The sequence below is a fragment of the Oncorhynchus masou genome, chromosome 16 (genome assembly GCF_036934945.1).
Source record: "Oncorhynchus masou masou isolate Uvic2021 chromosome 16, UVic_Omas_1.1, whole genome shotgun sequence".
NCBI lineage: Eukaryota > Metazoa > Chordata > Actinopteri > Salmoniformes > Salmonidae > Oncorhynchus > Oncorhynchus masou.
In genome coordinates this window covers 23,830,571-23,844,916 of record NC_088227.1, presented here as the reverse complement: position 1 = coordinate 23,844,916, position 14,346 = coordinate 23,830,571, and the positions used below count along the sequence as shown (strand labels likewise).

The 14,346-nt window shown below is 44.2% G+C and overlaps 2 protein-coding genes and 1 long non-coding RNA gene across 3 annotated transcripts; 2 read left to right on the top strand and 1 right to left on the bottom strand.

Annotated features, from left to right (window-relative positions):
- Positions 1-230: 230 nt before the first annotated feature.
- On the bottom strand, positions 231-12,286 carry parp1 (poly (ADP-ribose) polymerase 1). The gene is made up of 21 exons (XM_064991231.1): positions 12,062-12,286; positions 10,356-10,518; positions 10,111-10,226; positions 9,661-9,875; positions 7,300-7,393; positions 7,012-7,128; positions 6,680-6,856; positions 6,004-6,160; positions 5,581-5,721; positions 5,195-5,434; positions 4,849-5,050; positions 4,446-4,641; positions 4,144-4,272; positions 3,799-4,005; positions 3,305-3,433; positions 3,108-3,206; positions 2,601-2,753; positions 2,236-2,363; positions 2,079-2,140; positions 1,833-1,947; positions 231-1,538 (listed from the first exon to the last, which is right to left on the bottom strand). Exons 1-21 carry the CDS (start codon positions 12,182-12,184, stop codon positions 1,457-1,459), a joined length of 3,045 nt encoding a protein of 1,014 aa, XP_064847303.1. The 5' UTR covers positions 12,185-12,286; the 3' UTR covers positions 231-1,456.
- Positions 8,489-9,424, top strand: LOC135557139 (adenosine receptor A2a-like). Its single transcript, XM_064990352.1, has one exon. It carries the CDS (start codon positions 8,489-8,491, stop codon positions 9,422-9,424), a length of 936 nt encoding a protein of 311 aa, XP_064846424.1.
- Positions 12,287-13,222: 936 nt separating the features above from the next.
- On the top strand, positions 13,223-14,346 carry LOC135557217 (uncharacterized). Its single transcript, XR_010458194.1, has 2 exons — positions 13,223-13,500; positions 13,626-14,346. It is a non-coding gene; the product is annotated as an uncharacterized LOC135557217 (long non-coding RNA).

Here is a 14,346-nt window from a genome sequence, read left to right as displayed (position 1 = left end):
TGATGCCATTATGCATTCACTACTGTAAGTTGCTCTGGATAAAAGTATCTACTAAAATGGAAAATTAACAGACCATTTCAGTTCTCACATAGAAATAAGGTGCATTTGCAAAGTATTTCAAGACACTTGAAAATATAAAGCAAGTATTTTTATATTCCTCAATTATCAGATTAACTGTTTTGTACAGATAATTATCAGACTCAAGTTACAAATGCACAAAAGTAGTGCACTGGGCCTTTACTAGTCCTTTATTAGCAGCAGAGCAACAAGCAGAAGAAAACAACTCTGTGCCACCCCCCCCTCGTAACACAAGGCTCAGAGGACACACCCAAATGAAGTAAGTGGGCCAACTGGGGGTGTTTTATGACAAATTAGTTCCCAACATGAATTCTCCAGACATCATAAAGCAAGTAATGACAAGAATGCCTGCCATGGGTTGAATTTGCACAAGGGCAACAAACAATATTTGTAATTTAGACAATGGAAATACAGGAGTTCAAAGTTGCCATTTGTAAGAAGGTAAGATTTACAAAATGCTTTGAGTGGTGGGGGAAAAAAAAAATACAGTGGATAGAACAAAACCAACAGTCTCTCACCACTCCAAGTCAAACATTTATTTATAGAATACATGGACTAAATGCTGTCAGCACAAACCTATTTTTTACAGGGTCAACCTTGACAAGGATTGAGACAAAGCATATAGAAAAAAAACAAAGCATATTATACAGGTCAAACTTAGTATTGACTCCTTACCAACAGTGTACAAAGTATTTATCTTAACAGTTCTATTACTAGTAAGTTCTAGTAAAGTGTCATCCATGGTTTGTATGTGTTCACAGGGTGTGCCGATTTACCAACTACTACCTTTTGGCTGGAATGGAGTGGACTGGGTGAAGAGAAATGACTCATTGGGAAACATCTCATTATGCCCGTTGAAACCCTTGAAACTGACCATAGATAAAAAATTGCAGTTAAGAGTAATATTTTTTTTTTTACTTTAAAAAACAGCTTTGCATTTACCTGAAATACTACCTTGGACTATGGGTACACAAGTAAACAAAAAAAACTAACATTTAACAGACCAGTGTTGGTTATATTACCGCTTTTCTTATCTTGCAATGACAATCTCTTTCCACAGGTGCCTTCATTCAGCCATTCTGATTGTTGAACTCTGACCTTACGATCCACAGTCTTAATAACCAATACCAACCTCGTATAGTCAAACAGGTACTAAGGTGCATATCAAGGTCAATACATCTATCCTATTTAAGGCTATCCGCTATTGCAATAAGCCATATGTATAGTGGCTAAGATTTTAAACTACAAAATGAAAAACCGAACACTGCATTAGGATAGGAAGGTTCAAAATGTCTCTTGTTGTGGGGTGGGAGCTGGAAGCGGTGGGTGGTCAGCTGGATCCTTCTGGAGAGCCTGTGGTGGTCAACTACAACACCATTCACCACATGGACATCTGGTAGTTGAACTTGATCTTCAGCAGGTACTTCAGGTTCACCTGTGCCACATCATACACAATGTATCTGGAGGAGGCAAGGTTAAGCGAAATAGGAAGTAGGGAACAGTGTGGGGGCATTGCATATTATTCGATGCAAGTTACATTCCTAAAACAGAAATACAACAAAAAGGTTGTAAACTCGTCTTGATAACAGAACACATATCTCTCAACCTCGTACATGTGTAATAACAATGTAGTAGAGATGGTTTTAAATTCTATTGACAAGGCAGTGCACAAACCCACTTGGATGAAAATGGGCAAATGTATAAGACTCAGATTCAGAAGACAGGCGGAGGCCCTCAGAGGAAGCAAAGGATACTCGTTGTACAGCAGACTCGTGTCGTCGATGTTGGTGTTGGTTCCTTTTCCCAGAGGCACTTGCACCCCATCTAAAGTGACAGTGGCACTAGGATCTGGGGCGTTTCGACCCAAACCTAACAGGGAGAAAAGGAAGAAAATAATGAGGTAAGTGCCAAGTAAGTTACAGTAATATAAATGTGTCTACATATTGCATGATTGTATACAGCCTTTTCAATTACTTAAATATGATTTAAAATCACCTTACCTTTCACACTGTGTTTACCCTTGGGTAGTTTTGTGATGTGTGAGGCCTTCTTCAGTTCATGCCTGTACAAAAGATTAACAAATATCAATAACGATAGTTGGCATTGCAGAGAATATGGAATATTAAAAGGATTCTATGAACCTGAGCCGTCACTCACATGTTTCCGAGGGCGACCTCTCCCAGTAGAAGTAGGCCAGTTGGGTCGGACTGGGAGGTGTGGCAGTAGTTGGCCGACTTGGACACCATGTCGGCAAAGTACACACCTTTGCCAAACATGTAGCCCGTCTGGAATGTATTAGGACAACATCATGAGCGTTTTTCAAATGTCACAACGTCGTAAAGCTGAATTTGAACCGGTGCTGTTGCCATATAATGATAAATATGGACTGCATACAAGACCATGTCACCAGGTACTAAAAATAATCCCATGTTGATCAGCTATAATAAAAACAAAAAAAATGCGGAACTTCCGCTATGCATCCCAAGCATTAGCTGGCGCTGTAGTGCGAGGTGGACACTCACCACGGGGGCTTCAGGAGGGGCGATACGCAGACCCTGAGAAAGGATACCAGCGTAGTTGGTGGCACGAGATCCGTGCCACAGAAGCTGTCGATTGGGCAGATCCTGGAAGGGGCGGTACTTCTGGTACTCTCCCTCCCTAACGATCTTGAAGATCTGAGAGGGCGGAAGCAAGACACCACGGAAGTTATTAGTCGTATGTAAGGTATACACATTGTATACACCGTCCATAGAAATGCTTACTTGAATGTTCCTTCTCAACAATGCAACAGTAAGAAATAATAAAATATAAGAACAGGAACATAACGTAAATGGCTCAGTAGAATAGAATAAACATTTGATCACAGGTATAATACAGGAAGGCACAACTTATAGTCCAATATTTGTGTTTTGGGGAAGGGGATATTAGGGGGCAAGTGTTTAAATTATGCAGTATTTAGCAGTCATAATAAGAGTCTGGTAGAAGCAGTTGTGAAGTGAGTGTATGTGAGCTTCTCAGGAAAATCTTACCTCCTCAACTTCCAGTGTGTAGGTGTTGTGTGTAGCAGCATGTGTGTTCTTGACATACTGCAGAATGATCTCTGCCTCCTTTGTGGTCTTATCAACAACCTGCAAGGTGGATGACAAATACAACACAATTCATAACTTTTAGAGCACTGTATTCACAAGAGAGAGTAGCATTGAAAAACCACCAGGCCCTACTGTACCTCAATCTTGGTTTTGAGTTTCTCATAGTTGATGTCGATAGGGTCCTTCTTGTTATCCTCGGCCCCTCCTTTCAGCAGACTGTAGGCCACTTCAATGTCCAGTAGGTTGTCCAACATCTGGACTTTAGCCTGGTTTGTAGTGGGACACAAAGGGTTAAAAACAGCTACCACTACTTACTGAAGAGTTTAGAAATAAAGTCAACTAGACTCCTTTGGTTCAAGTACCTCAGGATAATTGACTGACTGTGTACGCTTAGAGCTGGAGGTCTGACAAATGTATGACTCAAGTTAAGGCCAGAAAAATCAGAAGATGACTGGCCACCCCTCAGAGCCTGCCTTTCTAGGGAGTTTTTCCTAGCCACCGTGCTTCTACATCTGCCTTGCTCGCTCTCCAGGGTTTTAGGCTCAGTTTCTGTAGTAGCACTTTGTGACAATTGCTAATAAATACATTTGATTGAGAGGATGAGCGTGAGAGAGAACACAGGTGTCCTCACCTGAATGTAGTCAAGGTTGCTGAGCAGCGGTGGTTTCTTCATGCCAAAGTCGTGAGGTATGAGGGTGTAGAAGCGATTGGACAGGTCCAGAATGTGGGACTCTGAGGAACTGTCCGACACAGCCTGCTGCACCTCACTGAGGAGGGCGTAGGCACTCTGAATCTGCCTCTTACTCAGCTTCCCTAGCGGCATCTTCTGGAGGTCAATCTGACAGGAAAAACAAAAGATGAATGACTCATCCTCAACTAAGAGAAATCAACAGGGGAAATGGGGGTCACATTTGGACAAAAATACACATTGAGAAAAACCAACACACACACACACACTCTCCAACTCAGTACCCACCTCAAACTCCACCATGGCCTTCTTCATGCTCTCCACATCAAAGATGGTCCTGATGAGTTCCTGGACAGGCTTGGCCAGCAGAGAGTTTGTGCCAGCACTGGCTGTCAGCCTCTTCACCGCCTCCTCATCCTGGTGGGGAAAACAACCAATCAGATATAGGACTGAGATAGGATGGGCCAATCAGGGTTAATCGGTGAAGGCCACAGTATACATTTCTCAATTAAAAGTTGGCCTGTCAAGTCAAATGCACAACAGGTTTCTTAAATATGAACACAAAACGGTCCTGTGTGTTCTAGCTGTACCTGACCGTAGTCGATCTCCAGAGGGTAGAACCTGTTGGGATACTTGGTGAAGTGGGAAGAGCCCCAGGCGTTGCCTGTCTTCTCTTCGTACACACCCAGGAAGTTGTCCATGGCAGAGTTCTTATCATGGAACTTATCCAGCTTATTTCCCCCGATGGTGGTGCCCACTCTGCCCCAGGAGCGAAACACCCAGTACCTACACACAGAGAAGACAGACAGAGGGAGAGGAAAGAGAAGGGTGAGATGAGCTGGAATAGTTACAAGAAAGAGGTAGGAGAAAGAGGAAGAGAAATACAGGGAAAGCAGAGAGAGTAGCACAGGGGAGAGAGGAGTGGTGAATGGGGAGGATAAAGAGAGAGGGATGAGAGGAAGTGGCCCCCTTTCACCTGGAGGATAGACTAACCGTTTATGCACATCGTCCTCCAGCAGCTGCAGTTTGTAGTAGGAGTTGGTTCCCCTGACGATGTCCACCAGACCTAGCGTAGCGCTGAAGATCTTGCCATTCTGATCCAGGACATGAGCACTGTTCTCTAGACACGAGTCTGGGTCCACTGCTGCCCCTCCTTTCACAGTCAGCTTCATCTTCTTACTGGCCTTGCTAACACCTGAAAAAGCAGAAATTACATTGTTACAACTGTAAAAGTGGAATTGACCCAACTGCCATACACTCTAGCATGGCAGCCTGTAAAAACAAAATACTCCACGATAACAGTCAGTTAAGTTACTCAATGTTACTTCCGATTCCCTACCTTCCTCCTCCTTCACCCTCTTGGTGCTCTTGCCAGCCATGGCTCCAGACCTGGAGGCTGCTGACTGAGCCTGGGTCTCTATTTTGACCTCGGCCCCCCAGGGGGAGATGGCGTGCAGGGAGACCAGCTCCTGCAGGGCCTTGCCCGAGGACTTGATGTCAGTAAGGAAGTCCTCTGAGACCACGCGCACACCTGCCTCCTCTGCCTCCTCCATCTTCTTACTCATCTTCTCTACCTCCTCTGTGAGAAAGAGAGCACACCAAAGATGTCAAACTAGGGAAAACAAAGAAATCCAACCTATCCTTCTGAAAATCTATGTCATTTGTTACTGTAAGGGTGACCAAAAGTTGAATCCAACAGCCCCCTCTGATTGATTGGCTACTCACTCTTGGTGCTGAGGCAGAGAGTAGCCTTATTGGCTGTGCCGGTGATCTTCCCGCCCAGCTCCTCCACGGCAGCCTTCAGCTCGTCCTTGTTCTGTCTCAGCTTGCCCACAGTCAGCAACTTCATCCCTGTCAGAGGCTTATCTACAGGGGAGAGGAACCGATATAGACAGAATTAGAATGAGTAGAATGGCCATTCCAATACTATGAATGGGGCTGGTCATGTTCTAGCGTCACACTTTGGAACAAGATAATATATTCACTGTAGAATAGAGAAGCAAAAATAGAGTGAAATCATTGTTGTTTTACTCTAAAAGAGGCATCTCCATTTCAGCCAGATTCCTCAGCGCAATGAGAAGATAATGACTCAAGTCATTCCAACAAGTTGGCCCACTACCCCACATTCTCCTACTGGTTTCTGCTTACCTGCAGGGGCCCCCTCTGGGAGGGGTATACTGGGAGCACTGGAGGCACTGGGGACGGGAGCGGATGCAGAAGAGGCTGGGGGAGGGGCCACCTTGGGGAACACCCGGTCCTGTCTCTTAAACTTGAACTTCTTGAGGAAGGGAAGCTCATGGAACTCCTGCAGGGTAATAGATTGGAGGAGGAGATGTTCGAGTTTGACATTCACAAGAGCATAGTGAGTTATATCTGAGATCTTTGTCGAATTCATTAGGCACGACACCGAAGAAAACAGTCCTAAACAAGCAGGTACTATGTGAACTTGTCCAATAAGAAATGGCCTTTTCATTTTCTGTTGCAAAACTTTTTGCTTACCGGTAGTTTCCCTACAACTCAGATAAATGAAATTATATTTGTTACATGCACAAAATACGGTGAAATGCTTTTACTTACAAGCCCTTAACCAACAATGCAGTTAAGAAAATAGAGTTAGGAAAATATTGACTAAATAAACAATACCGAGGCTATATGCAGGGGGTACCGGTACTGAGTCAATGTGCGGGGGTACAGGTCAGTCAAGGTCATTTGTACATGTAAGTACAGGTAAAGTGACTATGCATAGATCATAAACAGCGAGTAGCAGCAGCGTACATGAACATCAAACTCTACAGACGCTCCGAACCCAAAGAAGGGGGCCTACCTTGGGGATGACCCAGCCCTTGCGGTTGGGCAGCTGGGTCTTGAACACACACTTGGTCCAGGCGGAGAGGTCTCCAGTGCAGTAGTAGGCGTCGCTCTTGAACACCAGCTGGCCCTGGCACTCCTCACAGGGCTTCAGTGCGCCAAAGGCCATGCAGTCTCCTAGGCTGTCCACCACCTGTCAATTGAACAACACACTATTTGACTGGCTGTTTGACCCATCACACAGACACACAAACCACACACGTTTACACAGTTAAACGAGACAGACCGAAGAAATTGACAGATCGAGAGAAAGACAACTACTGAGACCGATACAGTGAGCCTCCTTACATTGGACTCTCCAGAGGGCACTTCCTGTCCGTTGGCGATGAGCAGCTCCTTCATGTCGTTGGTGGAACAGAACTGCCTGAGCTTGTCCTTGATGCCCCAGATCAGCTGACTCTGCTCCTGTACACACACAACCACACAAGAGGGGGTTTGGAAAACATCACCCGCAAAACATATGGGCATATAGTTGCATACACACATACAAAATGACAACAATGACATTATGTTACTAATTTGATGAAGTAAAGACATATTCATGTTAAGGCATTTCCACAATTTTCAGGAGTGAACCTTCATCTGCAAGTCCACTTTCTTCTTCTCCTCCTCATCCTTCTTCTTCTTCTTCGATTCCCCTTCTCCATCTACCTCATCAGTCTCTTTCTTTCTGAGGGGAAAAACAGGGAAAATCAATTGTTTACATTCTCTATGCATGAACCAATTTATCTAGCAAGCAAAATATTTACGAGCAACAATTCAAATCACACTATTCTGTAATTCATCCTCCAAGAGAAAGTTTTGCTGTTAAAAACTTCCTGAAGGAACTTGACAGGCACGGACTTCCCCATTAACTTTGTAAATGAGGCCTGTTGGGAGCAGAGCCTTATCCAAGGTGAGTCACACAAGGCTGACACCTTCATTAATCAGGGAGATTCATTAGTGTCCTGACACCCAGTGGAGACGCACATCACCCAGTCTCTGGAGATGATTCAAGTTCCGACACGTCCCCGTGACTCCGTGGGTGATTAGGATGTCACCCACTTCCCCTCCCTCTGGTCAACCTCTCCCCTTCAGGAGGGAAATTAATCAGCTTCCCAGAGGCCTATCCTGTCCCTCTAAACATCTGTCAATCACTGCCCCTTAAACACATTATTTGCCTAGTAGTCACCACCTGACTCACAGGACAGGAAACAAACACCAAAAAACATCCACCTCCTATGATAGAATCTATAAAAACGACCCATCTCTGCCTTGTGCACACACTCAGCCTGTGTGTGGTCATAGCAGTAGCAGTGGTTGGGAGAGAGGTGGTACTTTGTAGAGATGGCAGCAGATCAATACTAATGCATTCCCTTTCTCACAAGTCCTCCTGACGAACACTGCTCTTCATTAGAGAGAGGGAGAGTCAGGCACAGAACAAGACGGACATTCTTCATTTTAAGCATCATTATTCTGACTAGCTACCGTTTGGTAAGTAGCCCTTTCTTTACCAAAACTGCATTTTTATGTAGTAAATCAATAAGGAATCATTTAAATCAGAATCACTTTAAGACAATTTTCACAATGTTACAGTAAGCAAGTCTGACTTCCCTTTCAATTTCAGGAAAATGACAGAGATCACAGCAGCACTGAATCGCTCAACCTCCCTTCTCTTCGACAACTCAACCTTCCCCCCATACCGTCAACCCCTCTGGACCTCTTCCTCCTCCCCCTCTTCCACCCCTCCTCCCCCGACCTGGTGGTGTCCCCCAACATTGTGTACATGGTGGCTGAACTCATCATAGCAACCCTCTCCACCGTGGGTAACCTGCTGGTGTGTGCTGCCGTTGGCCTCAACAGGAAGCTACGTACTGTCACCAACTACTTCCTAGTGTCACTGGCCGTAGCCGACATCTGCGTGGGTGCACTGGCCATCCCTTGCGCCATCCTCACTGGCGTTGGCGTGCCCCGCCACAACCTCTACCTGTGTCTGCTGATGCTAAGTGTGCTCATCATGCTAACCCAGAGCTCCATCTTCAGCCTGCTAGCTGTAGCTGTGGAGCGCTACGTGGCCATCTTCCTGCCCTTCCGCTACCACACGCTCATGACGCCACGCAACGCTATCCTAGTTATCCTGGTGACCTGGGTGCTGGCTTTCCTCATTGGCCTGGTGCCCCTCATGGGCTGGCACAAAACACCGCCCGACTCGGGCTACTGCTTCTTCGTGTTCGTGGTGGACATGACCTATATGGTCTACTTCAACTTCTTTGCCTGCGTGCTAGCGCCCCTGGTGGTCATGTTCCTAATCTACGCCAAGATCTTTGTGACAGTCAAGCGGCAGGTACGGCGCATCGCAGCAGAGCGCGGGGGCGGCGTGGGGGGTGCGGAGGGGCAGGCGGCCCGGGCGGCCAGCATGAAGAAGGAGATAAAGACGGCCACGTCGCTGTTCCTCGTCCTCTTCCTCTTCACTGCCTGCTGGATACCACTGCACGTCATCAACTGCTTCCTGCTGCTCTGCCCCGGCTGCCCTGTGCCTTTGGAGCTCCTCCTCACCGCCATTATCCTATCACACGCAAACTCTGCCGTTAACCCCTTTCTGTACGCGTACAAGATGAAGACCTTCCGGAACACCTTTAAGGCCATCTTCCTCTGCTGTAGAGCTCTAGGGGACTGGGAAGAGGCGGCCGATGGTGGGGGGACCACCACCCACAGGACCTGACCGAAGACCCGTTGGTACCGCCTTGACTCGCCATTCCTTAATGTTCAACTGGTGAGGATTATGTACCATTTGGTGGTCGTTATGCCCAGAGAACTGTCTTTTACAATAAACAGAACTGCCAGAATATCAGGGACACATCTCCTAACTAACGGTAATATACCACTCTGTACATTCCAGTAAAGTTAAAGTTTGTGGACACCAGACTACTTTATTTGCTTCATTAGAGAAAGCCTCACCCTTTAGATTTGACGGCGGGCAGCCTTCTCTTCAGCTCCTCCTTGTCCTCCACCCTGAGTGTGTTAAAGCCTTTGAGCTGAGCGGCGCTGTACTCTGGTTTGAAGACCAGCTCCTCCCTGCGGCCCACAAAGCAGGCGGTATGGTACCAGCGGTCTATCAACCCCAGCTGGGGCTTCTCTGGGTCAATCGTCTTCTTAGATACACGGATCTGGTCCTGGAGCACAGAGGAGAGGATTTCGGGCTGTTATGATAGTGTATATTTGGGTTTATGTAGGATACCTATTCAAGTATTTATGGACATTGACAATCTATTCTAAAACTTTCTATGTTTATTTTTTACACTGAACAGATGTTGAGGAATAGCTGTACTGTAATTACTCGTTTTACAGCCATGTGTATCAGATCATCTCTATGTACAAAATAAACAGATCTAAATATTGACTCCTCACCTTTTCAATTTTCTGCTCACACCCTTTACATGTGCTGCGATTGGACTTGGCATACTCCACTGCAAAGTCATTCAGAGTCTTCTCTCCTTTGGCCCCACCCTTCACATCACCTTTTCCTGTGAGGAAGAGAGAAGCCATATTTGAAATCTGACCTCCAGTCATTTTTTGGGGTTCCATTTCGATGACATCAAAGGGGTACACAGATGACTCCACGCTGGGGGAAGAGTTAATGGTTAAAGACTGACCTCCTGCAGCTCCCCCAGTCTCGATGGCCTTCTTGACCTTCTCCTGGTCCTCCCATCGCAGGTCAGAGAATCCAGTGATGTCTGCAGGAGACTGGGCAGACGCCCGCAGCCAGAAGCAGGAGAAGTGGTGCCAGTGGGGCACCTTACCGTCAAACATGGGCGACTGGGGAAAATAAAATAATGGGAGGGGCATGGTGGGTAAGGTAATCACACTACATTAAACATATATAGTCCAGGTTGTAGGCTCATATGACTCAGGGTGACAACAAAAAAATGGTCACCAGCAGGCACACTTGCCATCTTATCGAGCAAGCTCTGTCACTTATTTCACTTGTGAAGTGTAAACATTGGTTCATGTGAAATTCTTGGCACAATTCACACAACTCTCAAAAGTGTTATGACAAATGACTGCACTGGCAATGTTGCTGATGTTTTCCCTGAGCTAATTTAGAAATGGGTCAAACTGACATATGGTGCATTCAAAACTACTGAACTCGGAAAAAACTTAATGACGTAGTGATCTTGTGGTCGGAAAGGCGGAGTTCTAGAAAGCTGCCCCGAGTTCCTAGCTTGGCATTCCGAGTTGGACCTTGGATGACAATTCAAAACGATTTTCTACAGTAGGAGCGCGTTTTTTTTTTACCAGTTGTTATGAACGCGCTAAATTCAAAGATTTCCAAGTTCCGAATTGTTTTGAAAGCGGCAGATGCTACCGCAGGTTGTTGAATTGAACTAAGGAATTATTGGAAATCAAGGGCATAACGCCCGCTGTAGCAGAGATGCGGTAAAGAGGTGGAACACGACCTTTCTATTTATTTATTTTATTTCACCTTTATTTAACCAGGTAGGCTAGTTGAGAACAAGTTCTCATTTACAACTACGACCTGGCCAAAATAAAGCATAGCAGTGTGACCTAATGGAGATTTGCAATGGAAACGCGTTGGGAAAGATGCCGTTGGGGACAGACAGGAAACTCCTCAATGACCCCAGCAAAATTAGCCTATTAGGCCGTTATTGATGTGTATTTGACACTTGAGGTAAAACAATATTATTTTTTAAGTATAATTCTTATACAGATGTTAACCCCAATACATGTTCATGTCATCGTCACCAATCAACTGCAATACAGATGAAAACGAATTTGACTAGCACAACAGAGTTCTGTGTGATAGTTATGCTACCAGTTTATAGGAAGCGAAATTAGTTAGCAGTCAATTCTATTAAACCAGAAAAGGGAAAACTTCTGTTATGTAGCGAAAACTGCCAATTATATCCTAATCGGATATTAGCAGCCACATTGCGGGCCTGTTGCGATACATAAATCACGACGGGTATTACGAATATCCACTGTTAGAACAGATGCGTTTAACCTGCGACAATTCTGCTTCCTTCTCCCCACCATCTGCATTCCATTTACTTCGATGCATCTATGCATGCCCGAGACATATCATCCAAAAAGAATGCGCTGCTGGTACGAAGGAATCAAAGCCCGTTCTCATTTAAGCCTTCGGAAGCCATTTAAACGCAAATGAGTTCTATCAAGACAACACAAACATGCTGTATTCGTAAAGGAAATCCACAACATATCAATAATGGGCTGTTTAGTGCAGAAACAACATAACCGTATAAGTGATTCTTAATGATTCTGAGATTGTCTACACTTATACAGTTTTCTCGGAAATCCAAAGACGCTCTAGCTACGTTACCTGCACCATGATAGCCATCCGCAGCGAATCCTTTGCTATGTTTTCCTTGCATTTCTTGCACGAAGCACGTCCACTTTTGGCATATTCAGCTTTGTAAAGCTTGTCCTCTTGTGCATCTGCCATTTTTGTTGAGTTTAAACACAAAATTAGATTGATTGAATGTAAATCTAACGTGCTTGGCAGTAGCCACTACAATGTAGTTGCAGCCCGCGTGCAGAGTACCCGCGCAGATACGCAGACAAGAGCAATCGAGGAAGATGTTCTAAAAGACATAGAAAGTCAAATACAGAGTATGATAACAAACGCTCAAAAAACATTTTTATTTCAAACGAATAACATTTTATTAATGATAGTATTTGTACTTTTAGGTTTTATTTTAAATATCTATTTTTTGGACTTAAATTAAGAATATATATACAGATTGATTGTTGAAGAAAGCTAGCTAAAATCTTACTGGTTGAAGAATTGATCCGACCAAAAGTGTTAAAAAAACATGAACAGATTGCTTTTTATAAATAATGCATTTAACTCCTGGAAAGGCTGTAATCGAGGTAATTCCCTTAGAAGGTGACGTGATGTCAGAGGTCAGCATGCATGAGAAGTGGGAGTTCATGATGATAGTTTCCGACGAGTAATTACCATTTGGATGGCCGTTCAATTTGATATTTCTGGCCTCAAAACATGGTTAAAAATACAATTTGAATATAATGAATGGTCAGTCATTACATCCACAGCTCTGTTTAGTTCTGTTTATTGTTTGAATAAGGACTCTAGCTTTAAAGTATGTTTGTTTGTACTGAATGGTGATGGCAGACAATAGAAACATAATTTGCCACTAGATGGCGCACTTTCCCATTATCTCATCGGGATCAACAGAGGCAGCCACCAAAATACTGAGCAAGTAAAGATTGTATAACAAAAAAAATCTGGTAATAATTGGACTGTCTGTGAATATCCTAAATTAGGCAGTGAAATATTTCTTAGCAAAATATTTCTTGGCATAAATCAACAGCTGATAAACTGTCAGAAACATATTATTACATTATATCAACACAACAATAAACATTGAAGTGTAAATCATAAAAACAATATAAAATACAGACTAGAATATTCACTATCAACAGGAACAAATAACATAAGGGATATTATATAGGAGGCTGTTGCATGTTGGTCAATGAGTAGCTCCAAAGGAAGGTGTTTCCCCTTTCATGAAAATTAAATTGATCTGGGCTCTTCAGGACATTGCTGACTGTGCTGAAATGGGGCAGAAACTGAACATTTCTGTGCCCAGAAATGCACTACAATGCTGAATACTGCACCCTTCTGCCCGCCCTAAATCAGCCAGAAGGAATCAGGATCTGGAGAATGGGGAAACTGGCCACAATGTTTCTGCTACAACTTGCTGAGGCACAAAGGACAACTCTGTAGTAAAGAGTACGGTTAGTATAAGCTGTGAGATATACCTGGTTGACCACACCTATTCACACTATTTTTGAAAAGATAGCAATGTGATTTTAGCCTTCTAAATGAGAATTGTTTTTCTTGCAAACTTGTGCCCAGTCAGTAGCCACACCCAAGTGAGCTCAGAGTTCGTGTCAACATGATGGAACCGCGTTTCAGGCCAGAGTGCTTCAAAGGACTCGCTGAGATTTTAAATACAGACCAGAGAACGTGAGGCCGTGGTCCACATGTTGAAATGGCTAAAACTACAAGACTAGAAAATGGTAAGACCCTCTGAAACTCTCGACGAGAGAAGAAGGTAAAGATCAAACATTCACAGTCTGCAGCTGGGTACCTAAAGTAGTCTAGGACAAAGACGAGAAGGAAGAAAAGGTCCTGCTCACCACTGTGTGGAACACCTGAAGTATCCATTCTAAGAAGGACATTGTGACCTCTGGTGGACAACCAGAGACTTACATTGAACTACTCCCCATAGACGGATCGAATGGTTTCAACAGAGAGACGACAGAGAAAGACATCTACGCATAAATCTATTTTGCATTTCTAATCAAAATGAGCAGTTGTTAGGGTGCTAAATGTTCATATTCCTGTAAACGTAGCTTCCAAATGTATATACGATAAGTTGACTCTTTTTGTCTCCCCCTCTCCTTACCACCCCTCCCTTTCCATTGCGTAACCAAATGGTCATGCTTTTGATAGTCCACTAGAGACCTGTTTTCATTTATTTTTGTTAGTAATCAATAACCTATACCGTGTGTGTGTGTGTTTATGTATTTCTGTGTGATTATTTAGTTAGTTAGTCAGTAAATAAATAATTAAGCCAA